This window comes from Rhinopithecus bieti, unplaced genomic scaffold (genome assembly GCF_001698545.2).
Source record: "Rhinopithecus bieti isolate Rb0 unplaced genomic scaffold, ASM169854v2 scaffold_11966, whole genome shotgun sequence".
NCBI lineage: Eukaryota > Metazoa > Chordata > Mammalia > Primates > Cercopithecidae > Rhinopithecus > Rhinopithecus bieti.
Window position 1 is genome coordinate 1,182,632 of NW_016807254.1, and position 24,766 is coordinate 1,207,397.

Below are 24,766 nucleotides of genomic sequence, written 5' to 3' on the forward strand. Positions count from 1 at the left end.
TTTTTCTTGAGACGGAGTCTTCGCTCTGTCGCCCAGGCTGGAGTGCAGTGGCGCGATCTCAGCTCACTGCAAGCTCCACCTCCCGGGTTCACGCCATTCTCCTGCCTCAGCCTCCTGAGTAGCTGGGACTACAGGCGCCCACCACCACGCCCGGCTAACTTTGTATTTTCAGTGGAGACAGGGTTTCACCGTGTTAGCCAGGATGGTCTCAGTCTCCTGACCTCGTGATCCGCCCGCCTTGGCCTCCCAAAGTGCTGGTATTACAGGTGTGAGCCACCGTGCCCGGCCAAAAAAAGCATTTTATTAATAGCTTTATAAGGTGACAAGTTTTGAGACAGGGAGAGAAAGCTAAAGGAAAAAGAGCTTTCAGGATACCAAAGCTGTAACTGGTTGACTCAGGGCCATGGAGGCTTAGGGCCCAAGGATTTTGATTTCTACAGAAAAATAGACCAAGCCAAATATTTTAGTTAAGCAACTAAGAGTAGGTTTCTTGTAAGCTGAACCAATTAGACCATGTGCCTAGATACTTGAGACTTCCATACTTTAGCCCAATAGATGCTTCTTTTAAAATTATGCTTAGGTGGTGATTATAAAGAACACTTATTAAGCACTGATTTTGTACCAGTTTGTGTTCTAACCGGTAGGCATTTGATCCCAAAAACAACTGTACAAGGAGGTACTTCTATTATCATTCCTATTTTAAAGATTAAGTCCTCATTCAAATCCTGGCAAATTTACATCAGAGACCATAGTCATTATTATATAATAATGATGTTGTTATAGTTACTTAGCAACTACAGTGATTAAGCAAGTACTATTTGATTCATAATCATTTTATTTTTTAAAACTTCATTTTCTAAAGTAGTTTGCCTTAAATTGTTACTTATTAAACACATTCAGAGATTAGTATTGTTTTCAGTAATATTATTTGTTGACAAGTAGTTGGAATTACAGTGAGAACTGCATTATTTCAGTTTCTTGGAGAATGTGTTAAAAATGAACTCTACATAATTACATCCCTAAAATCTGTAATTCAATATCATATAAGTGAATGATGAAACTTGCATATTTGAAAATAGTTGATGATTTATTGAGCTATTCATGTGTTAACAATCAGGTAATACATTATAAACAGAAGTTTTGAAATTCTAAAGTGAAAAGCAATTTTTTGTTTTGTTTTAATTTATTTTTTTACCTACAATGCTCCAAAGTGATATCATATGAGTTTGTAATATGCAATGCATAAAATTATCATTACTCATTAATATGTATTGACACAGGCTGATTACTTCTGAAATGGAATATAGATTTTGAAATTCGATAAAGTTGATACATTATGTTAACAACTAAAAAATTTATATTAGGTGAATAATTTAAACTTAAAATATTTATTTCTTAACTATATAGACTAGGGCTATATTTCAATGACGAGATTCTATAATCATATAAGAAAAATTCAAGCTCTCGAAGGTCTTTGAAACTTGGAAAATATTTTAAAATTAGACATATAGGCCGGGCGCAGTGGCTCACGCCTGTAATCCCAACACTTTGGGAGGCCGAGGCGGGCGGATCACGAGGTCAGGAAATCGAGACCACCCTGGCTAACATGGTGAAACCCCGTCTCTACTAAAAACAAAAAATTAGCCAGGCGTTGTGGCAGACACCTATAGTCCCAGCTACTGGGGAGGCTGAGACAGGAGAATGGCGTGAACCCAGGAGGCGGAGCTTGCAGTGATTGCACCACTGCACTCCAGCCTGGGCGACAGAGCGAAACTCTGTCCCCCCCCAAAACAAAAACAAAACAAAAACAAAATAAATAAATAAAATAAAATTAGACATATTAAAATTATTTCAAAAGTAAATTAAATTTTATCAAAATGAACTTGCATGTATTAATAAATATAAATGATTATAATCTAATAAAGCCAAGTACTTGGATGAAAAGTGAAAGTCAGAGAATCATTTTGAAGTTTTCATTTATCTGGAGAGCACCATCTGGATCACTGAATTTTTCACTTTCAATCAAATATTGATTTTGTATTTGTGTGTGTGTGAGCCTATATATATGTATATATACAACTGTAATACCAATGAGTAATAAAACTTTCAAAAATAACAATAAGTATAATTAAGTATGAAGACTTCATTTTAAAGTAAAAAGACTTAATTATTGCCACATTTTAGAAGATATCTCAAAATCTCTAGGGTTAAATAAGGACTTTGAAAAAAATTACTCTCTATTCCCCTGAAATAGCACAAGATACAGTTATTTTTTAAATGTTTACATTTTTCAGAGTTGATAATTGCAATATAAGACTCACTGAAATCATTATCTTTATACTCTCTCTCTACATATATAACAAATATGTTATATAAATATATGTTTGATATATATGTATATTTCTCACCAAATTAAAGGTAATAGATGTATGTGACAGATTTATGAATATAAAGTTATCATTAATAGACATAATCAAACTCTTACATATGAATGGAAATAGTTTTTGAAAGCATGTTTTCTGACAGTATAATATTATTTAAAGCTCTTCTATTTAAAAATATTTTTGAAAATTATCTTTACATATAGTATCTATTAAATCAATGGCGAAAGGCCAAGACACACTACTTTCGTATATAAATCTAACATTTTACAATTAATCTAAACAATTCTTTTAAAATTAAATGATCAAAGAATTCAATATGATTCACAGGGTGTGGGGGGCAGGAGATATTGAAGCCCAGAATACAATTAAAATAAAAACTGATGCAGTTAATTTTAGAAATAATTTAATTTTGTTTATATCAAAAGAGTATATTTAAAGAAAGAAAAAATCTAAATGCACATTTTGGGCAGTTCAGGTTGCTGGCATCCTACCCCATCTGAAAAGAATTCTTGCTGGCATTAGGTTCCATCAATTCGTTTGTGATTTCTAAATTAATTTTGAAGGAAACCACAACTTACTTGAAGATCCTGCTGAGTGTCTGTGTGCCTGATTTTTTTTTCCTCTTTTCACAGACAAAGCACTTCCACTGGTCATGGAAAGAAGGTCTAAATCCGTGTCTTCTCTGCTTACAAGTCTTGCCTGGGAGCAATGGAAGAGAATGTATACAATCATGAAACAAAATATGGCATTTTCTGAATACAGCTCACATTACCCCAAATAAACAAACAGGCTCTGTCAAACAACCTTCTTCAAAATGATACCACAATCCTTTATTGCTGCCCAGGCAGAACAAATGCACTATGTCAAAGCATTTTTTGCAAATAAGAGTCGATTGTAAAATTGAGGATTGCTATTTGAGTCTGCACAACAAAAGAAAACATTTTAGTACAGTAATTTTGATGAAAATCAGTCTCAAAGTTAGCTGATGGAACTTTAAAGAGCTTGACATTATTTACTTGCCACGTATATTATTTAATTCTTAATTGAATGTTAGACATGTCATATTGCATTTTTTTTGCAATAATTATATGTTGCCACTTACATGTATTAGTCTTATCAATAAAATTCTCTGAAATGCCTTTCATCCCATTCTTGCATACCATTAAGGTACAGACAATCTTTAGCTTCTCATTAGAACCATTATCAATATAAAAATATTACATGTAAGTCTAATTTTGGGATAATTATAAATATGTAGATGTTTCAGGACATTATTTAATGAACATAAAAATTAAATTATCTATTTTATCTCAAATTGCCTTTGAACTTTTATTACTTAGACCAAATCTAAGTGTCAAAAATAATTGCATCTTACCTATAAAACATTGTTGTACATAATGTTGAATATCATTACATAAAGATATATTAGGATTCAGTTCTGAAATAGGGGGAAGTGCTATGAGGGAAAGCAAAGCAGCCTCAAAGTAGCTGGGATTTAACCAAAACCACACCATGCTTGAAATCCTGTGAAAATGCATTGTTCTTAATGTTTGATGTTAGGAAAACTTAAGTATAGCAAAATAACAGCATAAAACCACCACTGTGGTTAAAAAGCTGTCTCCATATGATGAGCTACAAAGACTCAAGGAACTAGAATCCAAAAATGATCCTCTTTAAAATTCAGATATTTGCCCTTCACCTTTACATCCGCCTCCCACCTTCTTCCTACTCTTAAACATATGAACTTACATTTATTTATTTAATATACTTATATTTTTCCAAATTCATTTATGTTTTCCCTGATTTATTTGGTCTTAATTGACAAACAAAAATTGTATACATGTATCATGTACAACACGATGTTTTAAAATATGTATACACTGTGGAATGGCTAAATTGAGCTAATTAACATACGTATTGCCTCACAAACTGTTTTTAAGTAAGCAAGTATTGCTTTTGCTGAGTTCAGAATATAAACCATTGTATAATGTCAATCATTTCTTAATGCAACTGGCTAAGTAATATAATTACATTGTCAAAAAACCTTGGTAGAAAACATTAAAATAAAATAAATAAAAATTGGCTTCCAATTTATACTTGTAATTTGTATGAAAAATGCTATACATTACTTTTGAAATGTATTTCAACAGTATACAAGAGTACATGTCTACCATTAGAATAGCTTCATTAGAAAAGTTCCATCAATGGTAAACCTTAAAAAAATAAAAAAATAAAAAAAACAGTCAAAAGTTAAGGGGAAACATGAAAGCAATACCACAATTTTGGTGAGACTACTTAGATAACAAGAAAAAAACATGTGAGCCGCATAAGGGACCCTTCTGCAGACTAAAGAGGCTTTAAGATTATAAGCCTTAATATTGTAAAATGAGGTTTATTTATTTAAATGTAATGACATAATTTCACTACACCTATTTAGAAAGCAGAATTCCCACTCTACCCTGAATAAGACGAAACCTACAGTCAAGAAAATATTTGTAAATAAACACCTTCCAAAAAATTTATTATCATCTAAGCCATTAACATCCAAAGATGATTTTTTCCAAAGTAAAAAATAACTAGTGTCAGTTACTAATTTGGTCAATTATATAGGAAATCAGCTTTAGAAGTAAAATTATGAGAAACACATGGCTTCACAATAATGCCATTTAGCAGCTTAAAAGCAAACCTAGAAATTTCATAAATGGGCTAGTTAATGTCTTTCAGTGAATCTGGCACAGCCATTCATATGCAACAATATTTAGATCCTGTTTTTGAAAATATTGGCTTCCCAACTAAACATCATTCTCTGCTTAACGTTAAAAAATAGAGAAATGGTAAAGAAGATGCAGATTATTTTCAATGTCATGTAAATTGTATATACAGTCATCCCTCAGTACTTGTGGGGCTTTGTTCCAGGACTTCCACAGATAACAAAATCCATGGATGCTCAAGTCCCTTATATAAAATGGAGAATTATTCGCATATAACCTATGCATATTCTCCCTTATAGTTTAAATAATCTCTAGATTACTTCTAATACCTAATTAAATGTAAATGCAATAAAATAGTTGTTATATTGTATTGCTTTTTTGTTTGCACTATTTTTATCGTTATATTGTTATTTTTTGTTTGTTTGAATATTTTCAGTTCAGAGTTGGTTGACAGACATGGAGGGCCAAAGGATTATAAATCATGCTGCTATAAAGACACATGCACACGTATGTTTATTGCGGCAGCTAATTCACAATAGGCAAAGACTTGGAATCACCAAATGTCCTTCTGTGACAGACTGGATTAAGAAATGTGGCAGGCATATACACATGGAATATTATGGGCCAGCCATAAAAAGGATGAGTTTGTGTCCTTTGTAGGGACATGGATGCAGCTTGAAACCATTCATTCTTAGGCAAACTATCAACAAGAACAGAAAACCAAAACAGCCGCATGTTCTCAGCTCATAGGTGGGAACTGAACAATGAGATCAGCTTGGACCTCCGAGAAGGGGAACATCACACACCGGGGTCTATCAATTGGGAGAGGGGAGAGGGATTGCATTGGGAAGGTTATACCTGATATAAATGAGCAGAATTGATGGGTGCTGACGAGTTGATGGGTGGCAGCAACAACATGGCACAAGTATAACACAATGTTACAAACCTGCACGTTATGCACATGTACCCTAGAACTTAAAGTATAATAATAAAAAAAAAAAACTGAAGATAGCTGATCACACATTTGACAGTCATTCTATAAAAAGGTATGTTGGATTCTAAAATACAATATTTTCTATGGTTATAATAAACAATCTCAAGTTAATGTCAGATAAGAATTTTCTCACATACAACATAATGGCAAATACTTATTAGACTGTAATTTTGCAAAATTCTTTTAGGTCTTTGTTTTTGGAACAGATCTCTTTTATCTCCCTACCTACAAGGTTTGTAATTGCCACTCTCCCCACCCCTACCCTATATTTTCACAATGAAATGAGGGATGTACATTTTGGGACAGAACTTTCCAAGCATTTGGATTCTGATTCACCTTCAACTTTGGCAACTTAATTTAAAAAGAAATTCTTTCTCATATATTAAACAATACAGATTTCCTCCTCTTCTGCACTTTTTTCATAAACAAGATTGTATTAATTATTAATTCTAAAAGTATTTTCTTTTGGAAGTGAAGATATACAAAACAGCACACATAAAACAAATGTATATGTACTTATTACCCAGATATTTCTTTAAAGAGAGAAAGCAAGTTTTATAAAGATGAAGTCTCCTTACATGCTACTGTGATTTTCTACCTATTTATTAAACATTTTAGAATATTATTTCAAAATTAACATAAATGATACATTTTTCTGCCGCTTGCTTTTCTCACTGTACATTATATATGTAAGATCTAGATTTAGTTCATTTATTTTAACTGTTAGAATAATTTGCAAATTATGGCAAAATTATGATTATACCATAAATATACCACATAATTATTTGTAATATATCTAGATGTCTGAGTGATTTTAAAAGCTTTTTAATTTCATGTAAAGAAAATGAATTATGCATATTCCTAAATTCATAATACATCATCTTTTCACAAAATCCTTTTCTTATGTAATAAGACAGATGTCTTGTTGTATAACATATGTGGGTAGGGAAGGCACTTTAAATATTTAAAAGAAATAATGTACATGCTATAAAGTGCAAAGACCTTAAACATGAAGTTCAACTCCCATAGAAGTTTAAAAAAAAAACTGCCATAGAAGTTACAAAAAATAGCACTGATTTCCCTATGCACCCTACACCCAGCATGCCTCAATGACATTTCACATAACGAAATCATGATCAACAAAACCAGAAAACAGACACTGTATCAATACTATTACTAAACTATTGACCTTATTAGGATTTCGCTAGCTTCCACATGCACTAATGTTTTCTTGTTTGCACTTCTATGACATTTTATCATATATATAAATTATGCATACATACATGTATAGATTATGTATTATATTAATATGTATAGATTCAACTGTCACCACAATCAGGACATGAATCTGTTCCATCTTCCCAAAGAAACTCTCTTGCTCTCGTTTATAGTCATATCCTTTCCCCAACCTAAACATGACAACTAATCACGTGTTCTCTATTACTATAATGTGATTTTAAGGATGTTATATTAATGAAATAATATGCCATGTAATCTTTTGAGATTAGCCCTTTTTAACTCAACACAATGTCCTTGAGATCTATGGAAATATTTGTATATGCCAACAGCTTTCTTGTTTATTGCTTTTTAGTTGTGTGTTGTATATCCATTGTATGTATGTACCATCATTTCTTTATTCTTTTAACCATTCAATGAGATTTGAGTTGTGGTAAGTTTTGGCTATTATGAATAACACTGCTATGAAAATTTATGTACAGTTTTTTGTTTGAATGAAAGTTCACTTCTCTAGGAAAAATGCTCAGAAGGGTAATAATTAGGTCACATGTTAAGTGCATATTTAACTTTATAAAAGCTTATAAAGTTTCTGAAGGTACCAGAGTCTTTACAAGCTTATAAAGCTTATAAAGATTTTTTCTCCAGTGGCTGTACCATTTTCACCAGCAATGTATGAGAGATATAGTTGCTCTGCATACTTGTCAACATTTGATAATTTCAGTAATTTTTATTTTAACCACTCTAATAGGTGTAGAGTGGTATTGGTTATTTCTCTAAGTGAACAACTTTTCATTTACTTTTGACAGAAAGAAAGAGAATATGAATGTTTCTCTGATTATGTGGTTTGACTTTTATTTCTTTTTATTTTCTAAATTGTGTTTTCCTAAGGGCTGTTTTTAAATATGAACTAGAATTGATTTATATGTTTCATGGTTTAGGTTTTTTGCCTATACCAGGTTTGTGGATGTATCTCACTGTTTTCTTCAATAGGTTTTATTTTTTATTTATTTTATTATATTTTACTTTTTTTGGAGACAGGGTCTGGCTCTGTTGCCCAGGCTGCATTGCAGTGTGTGATCTTAGTTCACTGCAAAGTCTGCCTCCCCGGTTCAAGGGATTCTCGTGCCCCAACCTCCTGAGTAGCTGGGATTACATGCACTTATCACCATGCCCAGTTAATTTTTGTATTTTTGATAGAGATGGAGTTTCGTCATGTTGACCAGGCTGGCCCCAAACTCCTGGCTTCAAATGATCCACCCGCCTCGGCCTCCCAAAGTGCTGGAATTACAAGCGTGAGCCACCATGCCAGGCCTCTTCAACAGGTTTTACAATTTTGACTTTTAAATTCAGGCTTATAATTCATCTTAAATTCATTTTTCATAAAATAAGAAGTAGGAGTAAAGATTATTTTTTCATATAGTTATCTAGTTGTCCAGCACTATGTGTAGAAAGGGTTATCTTCCCCACCCTTGAATTGTTTTGAAACTTTATAGAAAATTAATTGACTTTATAAGTGTGGGTATTTTTCTGGACTCCCTATACTTTCCATTGATAGATTCTTGTATCTTAACACATACATAAATATATACACACACACATATATATGTGTATATTTGTGTATATATGTGTATATATGTGTTTATGTATATATGTGTATATATGTATATGTGTGTACATATATATTTATGTACATATATATACACACACACATATATACACACACACACACACACACACGCATATATATATATACCAGTCTCAATTACTGGGGATTGATAGCAAGTCTTGAATTCTGTGTAGCATGAGTCTTACTATTCTTTTTTCAAGATTGCATTTGCTATTCTAGGTCCTTTCCATTTCCATACACAGTTTAATATCAGTGTGTACATTTCTACCAAAAATTTTACTGGAAATGCTTTGAATCTACAGAACATTTGGGGAGAACTGACTTCTTACAATTTGAGTTTTTCAACTTATTTATAAATAAGTATGTCTCTGACATTTTTTAAAGCAGTGCTTTGCAGTTATTAGTGTAGAGGGCTTGCACATTTCAATGTTAACATTTATTTTTAAATATTTTACATTTTTTGACACTGTCATGAATGCAATTTTTAAATTTAATTTTTAAAGTTTATTGCTAATATTTAGAAATGTAGCATATTTTAAATTAATATTTATTGTGTATCCTTGAGTAAATTCACTTATTACATCTAAAGTGTTTGTGAGGATTTCTTAAGACTTTTATGTACAATAAGATGTCATCTGTGAAAATCAGATGGTCTTTTCCAATCAGATTTTCTTGCCTTGTTCCTGATATTAGGTACAAAACATTGGGCCTTTAACCACTAAGTGTACCAAGTTAAGAAAGTGTCTTCTAGCCCTAATTTTCTATGAATTTTTACCACAAATCTGTTGAATTTGTGGTAAACATTTTCTGCATTTATTGAGATAATGATTTTTCTCCTTTTTATGTTAATGTGGTAAATTAGAATTCTACCTTTACTGGATATAGAATTGCAAGTTGACATTTTTTTCTTCCACTTTCTTCTGGATGTCAATATTTATGATCAATAGTGAATCATCCTCCTTACAAACGGTCTCCTGTATATCATGTATACTTTAGCTGCTTTAATTTTTTTTCTTTTGTGTTGGTTTTCAGCAATTTGATTATGATGTGCATAGGTGTAATTTTTGTGTTAAACTTTTAAAATCAGTTTTCTCATATTTCTCATCAAACTTTAAATATTTTCAGTGATTAGTTTTCACATATTTTTTCACCTCTAATCTCTCTTCCGGAAAGTCAACGACATATCTATTAGTTTGCTTGCTATTATCTGACAGAGCACTCAAGCTTTGATTTTTTTAAAGTTATTTTTTCTCTCTCTGCTTCACTTTGGAGAGTTTATCTTGCTTTGTTTCTGAACGCACTTTTCTTCCCAATGTCTAATTTATTAAGTCCAGCCATTATATTTTTTTCAATTAAGGTGAAATAGTTTTCAGTTCTAGATTTTCTGATTATTTTTTAAAGTTTATTTTCTCTATTAAGATTTCAATCTGTTTCCTCAACATTTAAATCTCTGAATATATTTATTTATTTATTTATTTTTATTTATTTATTTTTGAGACAGAGTCTCGCTCTGTTGGCAGGCTGGAGTGCAGAGGCTTGATCTCAGCTCACTGCAAGTTCCGTCACCTGGGTTCACGCCATTCTCCTGCCTCAGCCTCCAAGTAGTTGGGACTACAGGCATAGCTGGGACTACAGGCGCCTGATGCCACGCCCGGCTAATTTTTTTGTATTTTTAGTAGAGACGGGGTTTCACCATGTTAGCCAGGATAGTCTCGATCTCCTGACCTCGTGATCCGCCGGTCTCAGCCTCCCAAAGTGCTGGGATTACAGGCGTGAGCCATCGCGCGTGGCCAAATCTCTGATATTTTTAATAGATGTTATAATTTGCAGGCAAGAATCTTAAAAAGGTTACCTGATTTGGTTCTAGTGATGATTTTTCTTACAAGGCTCATTTTCCTGCTGCTTTGAAGGATTAGCAATTTTTTACTCCACACTGGACATTGTAATTTTATTTGCTGAATCTGTAGGTTTTCTTAGCATCCTTTAAACTCTCTTAGCTTCTGTTCTAACAGAGGCAGCTTTTATTCTAGCAGGCAGTTGATTTGTTGATTAACTTGGTCTTTTTGAGGCTTACATTTATGTTTTACGATTGTGGATCTAGAAGAGTTTTTAATCCACGGCTAGAGTCACCCGTTCCTAAAGTTTAACTTTACATGGTCTTAACTAAATGTCTGGGACGTTCTCCACTGTAGCAGGTCAGGACTCTAATGTTTCCCGGTTTGGGTTGGTCTCTAGAGTCTTTCCCGTTCAGATATTCCCAGTAGATGTTCCCTTCTGGACCTCTAGAGTCTCTTTTCAGTTCAGATATTCCCAGTAGCTGTTCCCTTCTGGACATCAATGAGTCACAGAGTGCACTATACACAGAGCTTAGTATTTGGCCAAAGACTTAAGGAAACCACTATACAAATTTTTGCAACACTTTCTCTAGTATTTTACCCTGTAAATACCATTTATCTCAGCAACTCTGAACACTCCTTTCTCTCTTTCAACTCAGTGAAATTACTGAGCTCTCTTTAGGCTTCCCTTCCCTCTGCTGTAGTCCAGAAAATGTTTTCAAGCTGTTACCTGAATTTATTGTGGAACTCACGTTCCACACTTTTATCTCAGGGATCATAGTCCTGTGCTGTCTGTTTTTCAACTTATACAATAGTTGTTTGATTAATTTTATCCTGGTTTTATAAAAATGTTTTTCTTCAAAAGGACTGGCCTATACTATATGATAGCCCAAAGCAGAAACAATTAGGAAAACAAATAAATTGGTACTAAAATTATGGTCATTAATTTTTAAACACAATAATATGTAATTTAAATCTATTTTCTGGATGGTTTTAATTTATTCCTCTTGCCTGATGTATTGTGTTTCATAATGTATATCCAACCAATTATTCATTTCTTTAAAGAGTACTTAAGTTGCCTCTAAATGTGTATAAATAATACAGCAACACACTTTTTGGTATATATTCTTTGGTGGCTGTATGTAAAAATAATCTGGGAGATATATATATATATATATACACACACACACATACACACACACATACATACATTACATATATGCACATCCATATATATATCCAGAAATATATATACCCAAATATATATATGTATCCAAAAATATGTATCTTTTTTTCCTCCAAGAATGGGCTTGCAGACTAATAGGGTATTCAAACACCTACTTTAATAAACACTGACAAGTTTCTTTTCCAGAATGACTACCAGCTTCTACTTTCAACAACTGTACACAAGGATTTTCACATTGGGTGACATCCCTTTGCAATATCCAGTTTTCCAATTTTTGCCATTTGATTAGTATAATCTTAAGACATCTTAATTTTCATTTTCATTCCTCTCACCTGGAAACCGAGCATCTCTTCACATATACTTGCCCATTTAGGCATCATCTCTGTGAACTACCAATTTATATTATTTTTCTAATGTATTCATTGGGTTACCTGAAAGAGATCTTTTTTATATTTAGATATTAAGCTCTGTTAAATGAGGCACTGAAAACAGTAGTCATATACCTGTTAACCTTTTCTATTAAATCCTTAATACAAAGAGATATTTAATTTAAGACGGTCATCTGATTTTTTGCCATATAGTTTGCACTATTCATACCTTTCTAAAAATGTATTTTAACTGCTAAGTTGCAAAGCTATTATTCCTTGTTTTACCTGTTTTACAGCTTTATCTTTCATAATTGGATCTTCGAACCTTCTGAATTCTGCCCACTGTTGTAAAAGGTGTGCATGCATACTCCTGTATATTTTCAATGCCATTTAGTAAACAATCTCAGCTTTCCAATCTTTATAGTACAGTCATATATCTATTCCTGACCTTGCTATTCATTTCCATTGGTCTATTCATCCATTCCTGTGCTGGAACCATAAAGTTCGCTTTACCTTTTTACTAAGCCTTTATGTCTTGTGACACAACTTGCTCTTCTTTTTCAGAGTTGACACTCATATTCTTGGGTTTTTAATCCTCAATACACATTTTCATCAGGCTTGCAACAATCATTGTAATATTGGATGAGATTTCTTCTAATTTGTAGATTTATCTGGGTACAACTGACACATTTTCTTGACTAAGTTGTTGCACTCATGAATGTTAAACTTGCCTTGATATTATCATACCCTACCTAGATCATGTTTAACAACTGAGTGAGAGATAGTCACTGAGAAAACTGCAGCCTGATGGGTCTCAGCCAAATCCCTCTCTGGAAATTGTCCTTCGCAGAAGAGAACTGCCTTATCAAAGTCACCCTTCTTCTGAGGAGATAACAGGAACATTAAAGCCTGGTCCTCTTATCTCAAGCTAGGACAACCCAAAAGGGTCTTCCCTGTCTTCAGACCTCACTTTCTCTGATGCACCTCTACTGAAGGTCACCATTTCCCTCTGTTCATTTCTGCTTCTTTCTTCTCTCACAGGAGTTGTTTTGGAAAGCTCTCCTGAATAAACTCTCTGCATTCAAACATAAAACTATCAGAGTATGTTTCCTGGGAAACCTGAATTATATATAATTCTGTCTTCTGCAGGAAAATTCTGGGGTTTGGGGGGGATTCATTTAGTCAATTAATTATAAACTTGTCTATATATTTGACATGACTTCTGATATATTTTTAGATGTAAAGAAAATGTACTTTGTTTTCGTTTTTCTAATTCCTGTCATGCAATATGCTTCGCTCTTCCGTGAAAGACAGAAATGTTATTTACTAGCTTCCTCAATATCCAGAATTTAGACGTTTGATTATGCCTTATTCTTGAGTTACTATTGAAGGCTACTAAAGAGTATTGTGGATGATACTCATCCCTATTATTAAGAAATAAAATCCATTGTCTTTTGGCATTCATTGCTTCTGATATGAAGTTAGCTGTCAATCTAATTATTGTTTCTTTGTAGATAATCTTCTGGTTTACTAAATTTATCTTTTATAGTGTCCAGTCTAGAGCATATATAAATGAAATGTTTTATTTCCAGAGTTTATAATTGATTTGCTTGCATACCCATCTGTCCTTTCTCAACATTTGATAACTTTTGTTTCAAATTTTCTGTCCTTTTATTGTGGGTGCTATTATTACATTTTTAAGAATCTTATACTAGTAACAGTTGCAGCGATTTTTTCTTTCTGTTTTTCTTTTTCGTTTTCCTCTTAGTATAGCCTTGTACCAATTGTGTAATTATCTGCCTCCAGTTCCCTGGCACAAGTGGGCAAGTGGGGTGTTTTCATTTCCCAGTACTCTTCTAGATTTCTACTCTGGTCCTTTAGTCAGCTCTGTATCCTTTTGATAAAAGCCACTGATGCCTTTCCCTGCATCCACTCATTTAAAAAAAGAGACATCTGGATATTCCTATTCCAGTACCATTTACCTTGTTATTGTGTTCAGTTGGATCACTTCAATGTGAAAACAAAATGTATCATTGTAATGTATATTATTTATTTGTATATAGTGGAAGATAGAGGAGTATGGAAAAAGGATTAATATCCTTGCATTAATCTCATAGACCTCTTATGATCAGTAATCTATCCAATCAGTTTTCATTCATTTTAAATGTGGAAAATTAAATACTGTAACTGTTTTGTTTTTTTGAAAGAGAGTTTCACTCTGACATCCACTCTGGAGTACAGTTGTGCAGTCTCATCTCCCTGCAACTTCCATCTTCTGGGCTCAAATGATCTTCCCACCTAAGCCTTCCAAGGAGCTGGGGCTACAGGTGTGCACCCCCATGCTCAGCTAAATTTTTTTTTAATTTTTAGGGGTAGAGAAGGGGTTTTGCCATGTTACCCAGACTGGTCTTGAACTCTTGGGCTCAAGAAATCTGTCTGCCTTAGCCTCCAAAAGTGCTGAGATTACAGGCCTGAGACAGCATGCTTGACCACAATATTATATCACTTCTTTATCCTGGCATTCCTTTACAGATTTATATCTCAATTCTTGCTCAAAAGTGGCCACTGACCAATCTGTGCCAAAGTATTAATCAATAATATGTGTAGTGTTAATGGCCTAAATTAGCAATTTTCTCTGGATAATCTATAGGCCACTTTCTTAGAGAGGTCTCTATTAAAATGCAAGAAGATATTTGCTGAGTGGTTATCTCAAATCTGTGCATAGACTCCATAAATATCTTCCAAAACACACGCACTTTAGCTAGCAACTACCTTAATTTTGCTTCTCTTTCAGGAAAACTCCTTGCATGAGTTGTTCATAAAAATGATGAATATAACTGGTCTGGAAATCATAATACTCATTTTATTCAAATAGCACATGATCTTTTCATATAAAATTCTATAAGTCAAGCTAAACATATAAATTTTTTGGTGAATGCAGAATCTGAGCAAGGGGTAATGATTGGTTGTAAACTTAGGGTTACCTGATGCATCCATTTTCACCTACCAAAAAGGCCACACACTTCTGTCACTGGTCAGAATACTCTATTCTCTGGAAATTCCTAGAAATGCACTGAAAAATTCTTATTTTATGTGATCAGTTTTCCTGGACTCCAAATTGACCATTCTCCTTCTGCTTACATAGTCTTCCTTCTAGTAGCATATAGTGCAATTGAATTTAGCAATGCACTTACAGTTATACAGCATAGAGTCTTTATTCTGATCATTATGTTTAAAACCTGGTTGTACCAAAAGCTCCAATATTTTATACTTTATTACATATAATTGTTGAGCTCACAATTATTTGTTAATTTTTTGTATGGTTGGATTTTCTGAGTAATGAGGGTGCTTTGTTATTTCCTCCAGTTATAGCCTGCAAATTCTACTCTTCTAAAGTATCAAGGAAAAAAGTTTCAATTTTCCATCCAGAGTAATTTTATTTTAAAGTTGTAGGATACTAATATTTTTACTTCTGTCACATAAAATTAACATTTTTAAGCAATGTCACATTTTAAATTGTATTACAAGACAAGAAAAGTTATTATTTTAACACATGGTATTTTGATATTATCCCAAATAGATAGTTGTGATATTTTCATAATTTAATTATAAACATATTTTAAAGTGTATTTATTTGAGTATTAGTGTCTACAACATTTTTCTGTAAGCACATTTCTTACCACAAGCTGAACTCTTCCACCATTAAGTACATCTGGATCTAACTCAGGCAAAAAGTGATTGCTGCATAGTGACAAAAACAGAAAGTATTTTATAATGTAAATGTAGAGGAAGCATATAAAAGAAATGCCCAACTAAAAAGCTTGAGAGAAATTAGTTATTTACAAAATGGAAATAACAGTTTTCTTAAATTATGTTACAAGCAAAAATAAGTACAAATGTACATCTTTCCCTAATTAAAAAAAAATCAATTTGAGATAAAATTTCAATTTCTAAATAACACTTCAATACCACCTTTCTTTGTCAAACATAAACACATGCAAAGAGCCACAATTGATAGTACTACTAATGATGGTTAATAAATTATAGAAAATTTAAACATTTGATTTGTTATTTGCTTATATTTTTTAGTTGCCTTTTCAAAAAAATAAAGCTTCTACTTTTAAAATGCTCTAGTGTGTTTAATGAATTATACTAATATTTTAAAATAAAATTACTGTTTAAAACTAGAACAATGATATTTGGCCTTTTCAAGAACTCTTGTCCTTTGAAAATCTTTTTTTTCTTAAAATATGACTACCTATTTGTGGTATTACATTTTTTCTTTTTCAATTTTTTTTTTTGAGAAACGGAGTCCTCGGCTCTGCCGCCCAGGCTGGGGTGCAGTGGCCACATCTCAGCTCACTGCAAGCTCCGCCTCCCGGGTGACGCCATTCTCCTGCCTCAGCCTCTCGGAGTAGCTGGGGACTACCGGCGCCCGCCATCTCGCCCGGCTATTTTTTTGTATTTTTTTTAGTAGAGATGGGGTTTACAAAAACCGTGTTAGCCAGGTGATCTCCTGACCTTGTGATCCGCCGCCCTCGGCCTCCCAAAGTGCTGGGATTACAGGACTTGAGCCACCGCGCCCGGCGCTAGTGTATTATATTTTCAAAGGGTAAAGTTTATTAACAATTGTTTATTGTTTAAAATTTTATATATAACTTATTTATGAGTAAGGATTATCGTTAAATATTTAAGTATATCAAAATGTCATCCTGAAACATTTTTTCTTACATTTTTGTTTACACTACATCTGTTCTAATGTTTTAATTTTCTGAATAAGACCTCTTATATCTGGTTAATAGAAATAGTAAGTTGTGGATTCTATTATTACATGTTTGTTTATAGTTCTAAGGATGCTTTCTCTTATGGTTTGGATGTAGTCTCACCAAAACCCATGTTGAAATTTGATCCCCAATATAGCAACGTTGGGTGCTGGAAACTAGTGAAGAGGTGTTTGGGTCACGACGGTGGTTACCTCTCATGAATGCCTTGATGCTATTCTTGCAGTGAGTGAGTTCTTGTTCTTGTTAGCCTGGATTAGTTCTGGCAGGACTGGATTAGTTGCCATGAGAATGGTTGTTGAAAAGCCAGTATACCCCGTGGGTTTTGCCCCTTCATATGAGTCTACTTCCTCATTGACCTTCCACCATGTTGTGACCCGGCATCAGACACCAAGCAGATTCTGGTGCCATGTTCCTTGAACAACTCAGCCTGCAGAACCATGAGCTAACTAAACCTCTTTTCTTTATAAATTACCCAGTCTGAGCTATTCTATTATAGCAACACAAAACAGACGAAGATACTACCCTATTAATTCAATTGATTAATAACAACATAAAATAAATTGTGCTTACATTAATTTGAATAATTAGTAAGATAAAAATTCTCAAATACTGATGCCTTTATTCCTACTTTTCTGCTCACATTAAAATCTGACCTAATTCAGATCATAAAGTTTTATTTTATTTTATATGATTTTCATATTTTAAATGAATTAGATAAAACTGATCACATATTAAAGTTACATTTGTATATATTATTAAAAGAAATTTGTTTTAAACTTATTTTGACTTGCTGTTAAACTAAGTTTTAACTGTAATAATTACAGGTTTTTGTTTGTGTGTTTGACACTCATGTGAAACAGTTACTACCCACTATGCCTGAAAATATTTCTAAAATTGTCTTTATATTTATATTCAACATTGGCTTACATTTTTGATAAATGCGTATAACAACATTTTTATTCCTTGTGGATATATGTAGCTAAAACAAAATCTTGAAAATCTATGTAAAAATATCATCTCTGGACTTTTATTTCCTTAAAACTTTGGTTCAGGATGCATATATATGCTTTATATCATATTGCTATGGGCTGGATTCTGTCCCCTAAAATGCGTATGTTGAAGTTCCAACCCCTAGTACCTCAGAATATGGCTGTACTTAGAGATCTGAAAGAAGTAATTAAGGTAGATAGGATCATATAGGTGTGCCTTAATCCAATATCACTTGTGTCCTTGTAGGAAGAGAAGATTACAACAAAGACAACACAGCCCAAAGGATGACAATGTGAGGATACTGCAAGAAAGTAGCCATCTGCAAACAAAGGAGGTCTCCAAAGATACTGCACCTGCTGACACCTTGATCTTGAACTTGTAGCCTCTGGAGCTGAGATAAAATAATTTTCCCTTGTTTAAACTACCCAATCTGGTATTTTGTTATGGCAGCCCTAGCAAAATGGTACATACATTAATATAACAAAAATTAACTAAGCAACTTTTAGATTTAAGGTACCTTGTTGCTAGGGAATATAAACATTTGATATCTTCAACCTTGTAGCTCACCTGTACGTCATGCGTTATAATTATTATCTCTCTATGAAAGAGGAAACTGAAGCTTTGGGGCATCACTGAAATGAGTTACATGACAGCCACAGGGTTGAATTATAATTTTAACTGTCAAACTTACAAATAACAAAAATAAAGCAAAATAAAACACAACCTACAATATACATGATATCTAAAAACATTTAATGAATACCACATTTTTTACTTTATAGAGTAGAATGATTTTTGTGGCTCATCTGTTGGTTTCAAGCATTACAGAATAGAGTTGTTCCCAAACATTTCAGGGTGAAAAATAGAAGGAGTAATTAAATCTATTCTATATGAAAGGCCTTTTTATTACCTGGCAATGTAGTTTATTGGCCTTTGGCTATAAAGTCATGTTTGTTTTAGCACAATTAACCTAGGTTTCAATTTTCAAGATGTGTTTACAATACAAAAATCTAATTTAGAGGAAATGACCTCACCATTTCATATTTCTGGAACTAGTTGTTCCATGAACCTCAACCTGTGTGTGAAGCCATTGGTATGTATATTCTCTATTCCTTTCTAATTTTTCATCTGCAGTGGTATCTTTGTGGATAGGATCTTCTTCTATACCTGTGAAAGAAATATGGAATGTGTATTTGTTATTTAAAGAGATCAAACTTCACCCAACCAGTTCCATCTGTGCTAAACATTTTATCACAAGAAAGTAAAAAATGACTAACTTATGAGAGCTAAATCTGTAAGAAAAGTAATGTCAGTAAGAAAAGTAATGTCAGTCACAGATTAACTATTTTTCCTGCTTAAGTTTCAAACCCATCTATTTTGAAAAACATACTTAAAATCAATCACCATTTATAGGGTTTGTTTTGAGTTTTAATTAGAAAATCAGAGAGTTATTTTTTGGTGCCTTGTAGAATTCTTCTAATATAAAACATCTGTTCCATATCTGTCCTTTCAGGATTGAAGTCTAATTGTTCTTATACCACTCTTATCCATATGGAGAATTTACAAATTATATTGAGTGTATTTGAACCTGAATTTTCATTTACATAAAACTGAGCTTGCTCTGTGTAAGCTACTATAGTATTTTATGCATTCTGGAGCTACACTGAAGACTAGTTTTAAAGCCTTCCTCCATGGACTTGATCTTCTAGACTGCTTCATTTTTGATATGCGGTTTGTTGGCTTCATAAACTTGATTGAAAGTATACCAGAGGGAGACACCTCTTAAAACCTAAATCATAGTAATCAACTCAGAACAATCCTGTATTTTAAAAACCTGATGTTTAAAATGTCAAGTTATTACTTTGGAATATTCTTTCATTATAGATGTTTGTACAGAAGAAGTCTACATATTTGCAAGTTGTTTGGAAAACAAATAAAGCATGGTGCAAAACCTATTTTGAATACCCTGTGCACGTACGTGCACATACACATACACACAAGCTTAGCATGTGTCATTCAGAATATGTTGAGGATGATATATCTAACATGTCTTTCTTCCTTAAAAGTTACTGTTATAATTAGTGAAATGACTCTAGTTTTCAATTTAAACAGATGCTGAAACCAGGTCTCTGGAAAGCTTAAAATCTGGATGCTTTGAGTATCTAAAACTCCGTTACTTAGCAAAGTTCCTATTGCTTCTTGTGCCACCTTATATTTCTAAAATGACTTCAGGCCTTGAAACCTGAACTTAGGCCAACTCTTCCATAGTTGCTACAATTAGAGGAACAATTGCTTCACATGAGGGGATTGGCTGTTGAATCCATCAGCAGACTCCATTTTCATAAATAGCCTTATAATTATACAAAAGTTATAAAACACACTCAAACAAAGGGAAGATTTGGCATTGCTACACACTGCATTGGGTCTCTATTCTAGCAAAACCCCTAGCTACTGATCTGGTTTCCTGGAGTGACCAGGCCAGATGTTGGACAGCACAGTGACTGAGAATAGTGATGACTCAGTGACCCTGATGATCAACTGAGTCCAAGACTTGAAACTCACCTACTCCTGATATGGAGAGAATCCTTTTGTAATAAGTGAACTTTTAGTTAAAACGTAAATAATCTCAGTCTTACTGTTCTTAAAAATAGTGGCATATACTTGCAATGGTCACTTTTTAAAGTACTCATTCTGGAAAGCTTTCCTCAATTCTACAATAACACTTCATAAACTCTAAGTGGTTTTACATCAGAACTTAGCCAAAGTTCTAAACAACAATTCCTGAGTAAAAAGGAGAAGTTTCATCATAAGGATCCAATTCTTATTAACCATTTTAACCCCAAGGCATAAATTGGTAGATTGGCATGAGCTCAGTGTAAGAAACAGAACAAGCATAGTGGTGAAATTGGCTGGATGTACTTGAAAATACTGCAATTCAAATGTTAGAGGAAGTGGTTCTGTCTCAGCAAAATCATTTCAGAATTACTCCTGTTACTGAGGAAGAGAAAGTAACATTTATTCTTGGAAGCTTGCAGAAGTCCTACTTTTAGCAACTTGTGTAGGAAGAATAAGGGTGACTTGGATTAATTAACGGATACTTACCAGTTTCCAGTTAGGCTGCCCAGTAATTCCTTCCTTTCAATATCAGAAGAAGCATCCTTCTGCCTGCAGAACACTAATCCCTTTATCCACAGTTCCTTGCTACTTCTATGGGTCTTGCACCAATTCCCTATATTATTAACCTAAGAAAAATGCCTTCTTTTTTTTTTTTTTTTTTTTTTTTTTTTTTTTGAGACGGAGTCTTGCTCTGTCATCCAGGCTGGAGTGCGGTGGCCGGATCTCAGCTCACTGCAAGCTCCGCCTCCCGGGTTCACGCCATTCTCCTGCCTCAGCCACCCGAGTAGCTGGGACTACAGGCGCCCGCCACCTCGCCCGGCTAGTTTTTTGTATTTTTAGTAGAGACGGGGTTTCACCGCATTAGCCAGGATGGTCTCGATCTCCTGACCTCGTGATCCGCCCGTCTCGGCCTCCCAAAGTGCTGGGATTACAGGCTTGAGCCACCGCGCCCGGCCGAAAAATGTCTTCTTTTGATTCTTGCTATCCTCCAGTTACTACTGTTTATATGTGCTTTTTACTTCAAAACACAACCTTGAGTAATTTTATTTAAACATTTTGAACTTTTATTATAAAATAATACTCATTATAGAAAATTTAGGAAGTAAAAAGTCAAAGAAAAGACAATCTGCAAACATCATTATCAAGACAACTGCTGGTTAATATATAAAGGCATTTACTTGTAGCTGTTTTCACATTTTTGTTTTTTTTGTTTTGACTTTAGTTTACACACATAGTTGTTCCTCAGTACCCATAAGGAATTGGTTCCAGAACCTTCTTTGAATACAAAAATTGGTGGATGCTCAAGTCCCTGATATGAAATGACATTTGCTTATAACCTGTGAACATCCTCCTAGATACATTAAATCATTTATAGATTACTCATAATACGCAATACAATATAAACTATCATACTAATTTTCTTAGGAAATAATGAAAGAAAAAATCTGTACATGTTCAGCGTAAGTGCATTTAAAAAATTTTTTTTATCTGCAGTTGGTTGAACCTACAGATGCAGAACTCATGGATATGAGAGGCTGACTGTAATTATATGTATTCTTCATATCCTATTTTTCAGTTAGTATTATAATAAATATATTATATGTAATAGAAAACTCAGATATAATTTGCATGGTTTTATACTATGATCTACCAACTTACTATATAACAGATTTTTAATTATCTCTTTTTAAATTTTACTTTAAGTTCTGAGATACATGTGCAACATGTGCAGGTTTGTTACATAAATATACACGTGCCATGGTGGTTTACTGCACCCATCAGCTCATTATCAACATTAGGTATTTCTCCTAATGCTATCCCTCTCCTAAACCCCCACCCCTCAACATGCCCCACCGTGTGATGTTCCCCTCCCTTTGTCCGTATGTTCTCATTGTTCAACTCCCAATTATGAGTGAGAACATGCGGTGTTTGGTTTTCTGTTCCTGTGTTAGTTTGCTGAGAATGATGGTTTCTAGCTTCATCCATGTCCCTGCAAAGGACATGAACTCATCCTTTCAGATGGCTGCATAGTATTCCATGGTGTATATGTGCACATTTTCTCTATCCAGTCTATCATTGATGGGCATTTGGGTTGATATCAGTCTTTGCTATTGTGAACAGTGCTGCAATAAACATATGTGTGGATGTGTCTTTATAGCAGAATGATGTGTAATCCTTTGGGTATATACCCATTAATGGGATTGCTGGGTCAAATGGCATTTCTAGTTCTAAATCCTTGAGGAATTGCCACACTGTCTTCCACAATGGTTGAACTAATTTACACTCCCACCAACAGTGTAAAAATGTTCCTNTTTTTCTTTGCATTGGCTTAGGCGAAGACTTTATAAACAAGAACCCAAAACAAATGCAACAAAACAATGATAAATAGATCGGAATTAATTAAGCTAAAAGCCTTCTGCACAGCAAAAAAAAAAAAATCATCGTCAGCAGCAGAGTAAACAGACAATCCACAGCAGAGTGGGAGAAAATCGTTGCACTATACATCCAACAAAGGACTAATATCCAGAATCTTCAAGGAACTCAAACAAATCAGCAAGAAACAAAATCCCATCAAAAGTGGGCAAAGGACATGAATAGGCAATTCTCTAAAGGGGATCTACAAATAGTCAACAAACATATGTAGAAATGCTTACCATCACTAATGATCAGAGAAATACAAATCAATACCACAATGCAATACCATCTTACTCCTGCAAGAATGGCCATAATCAAAAAAATAAAAAATAATGAAAAAAATACAGATGTTGATGTTAATGTGGTGAAAGGGGAACACTTTTACATTGTTGGTAGGAATGCAAACTAGTACAACCACTATGGAAAATAATGTGGAGATGTTTTAAATAACTAAAAAATAGAACTATCATTTGATTCAGCAATTCCACTCCTGGGTATCTACCCAGAGGAAAAGAAGTCATATGAAAAAGCTGCTTGCACACGAATGTTTATAACAGCACAATTCACAATTGCAAAAAATGGAACCCTCCTAAATTCCCATCAATTAATGAGTGGATAAGGAAAATGTGGTCTATAAAAATAATGGAATACTACTTAGCCATAAAAAGAAATTAAATAATGGCATTCACAGTAACCTGGATGGATTTGAAGACCATTATTCTAAGTGAAGTGACTCAGGAATGGAAAACCAAATATATTATGTTCTCATCCATAAATGGGAGCTAAGTTATGAGGACACAAAGGTAGACGAAAAATAAATGGATTTTGGTGACATGGGGGAAAAGTGGGAGGGGGTTATGGATAAACGACTACACACGGGGTACCGTTTACACTGCACGGGTTATGGGTGCACCAAAATCTCAGAAATCACCACTAAAGAACTCATCTATGTAACCAAACCTCACCTCTTCCCCCAAGACCTATTGAAATCAAAAAATAATAATAAAATAAAATAAAAAATAGAAGAAGAAAAGAAAACAAAGAAGTCAATTGAGAATTGTAAAGTACTTCTTTTCCTCTGAATAGATACCCAGTAGTTGGATTGCTGGATCAAATGCTAGTTCTACCTTTAGTTCTTTAAGAAATCTCTACATGTTTTCCACAGTGGCTGTGCTAGTTTACATTCCCACCAGCAGTGTAAAAGGGTTCCCTGCTTGCTGCATCCATGCCAACATCTACTGTTTTATTATTATTATTATGGCCATTCTTGTAAGGAATAAGGTGGTATTGCCTTGTGGTTTTGATTTGCATTTCCGTGATCATTAGTGATGTTTGAGAATTTTTTCATGTTTGTTGGCCATTTGTATATCTTATTTTGAGAATTGTCTACTCATGTCCTTTACCCACTTTTTGATAGGATCGTTTTTATTTTTCTTACTGATTTGTTTGAGTTACCTGTAGATTCTGGATATTAGTCCTTTGTCAGATGTATAGATTGTGTAGATTTTCTCCCACTCTGTGGGTTGTCTGTATACTCTTCTGACGGTTCCTTTTGTGGTGCAAAAGCTCTTCAGTTTAATTAGGTCCCAATTCTTTTTTTTTTTTTTTTTTTTTTTTTTT

General features: G+C 33.6%; 1 protein-coding gene across 1 annotated transcript in view; it reads right to left on the reverse strand.

The window, feature by feature from the left end:
• Window positions 1–2,770: 2,770 nt before the first annotated feature.
• LRRIQ1 (leucine rich repeats and IQ motif containing 1) overlaps window positions 2,771–24,766 on the reverse strand; it is a 238,671-nt gene continuing 216,675 nt past the window's right edge. The window contains 3 exon segments of the mRNA XM_017880705.1: window positions 2,771–3,083; window positions 16,022–16,082; window positions 19,150–19,282. Coding sequence (XP_017736194.1) covers window positions 2,931–3,083; window positions 16,022–16,082; window positions 19,150–19,282 — 347 coding nt within the window. The 3' untranslated portion in view covers window positions 2,771–2,930.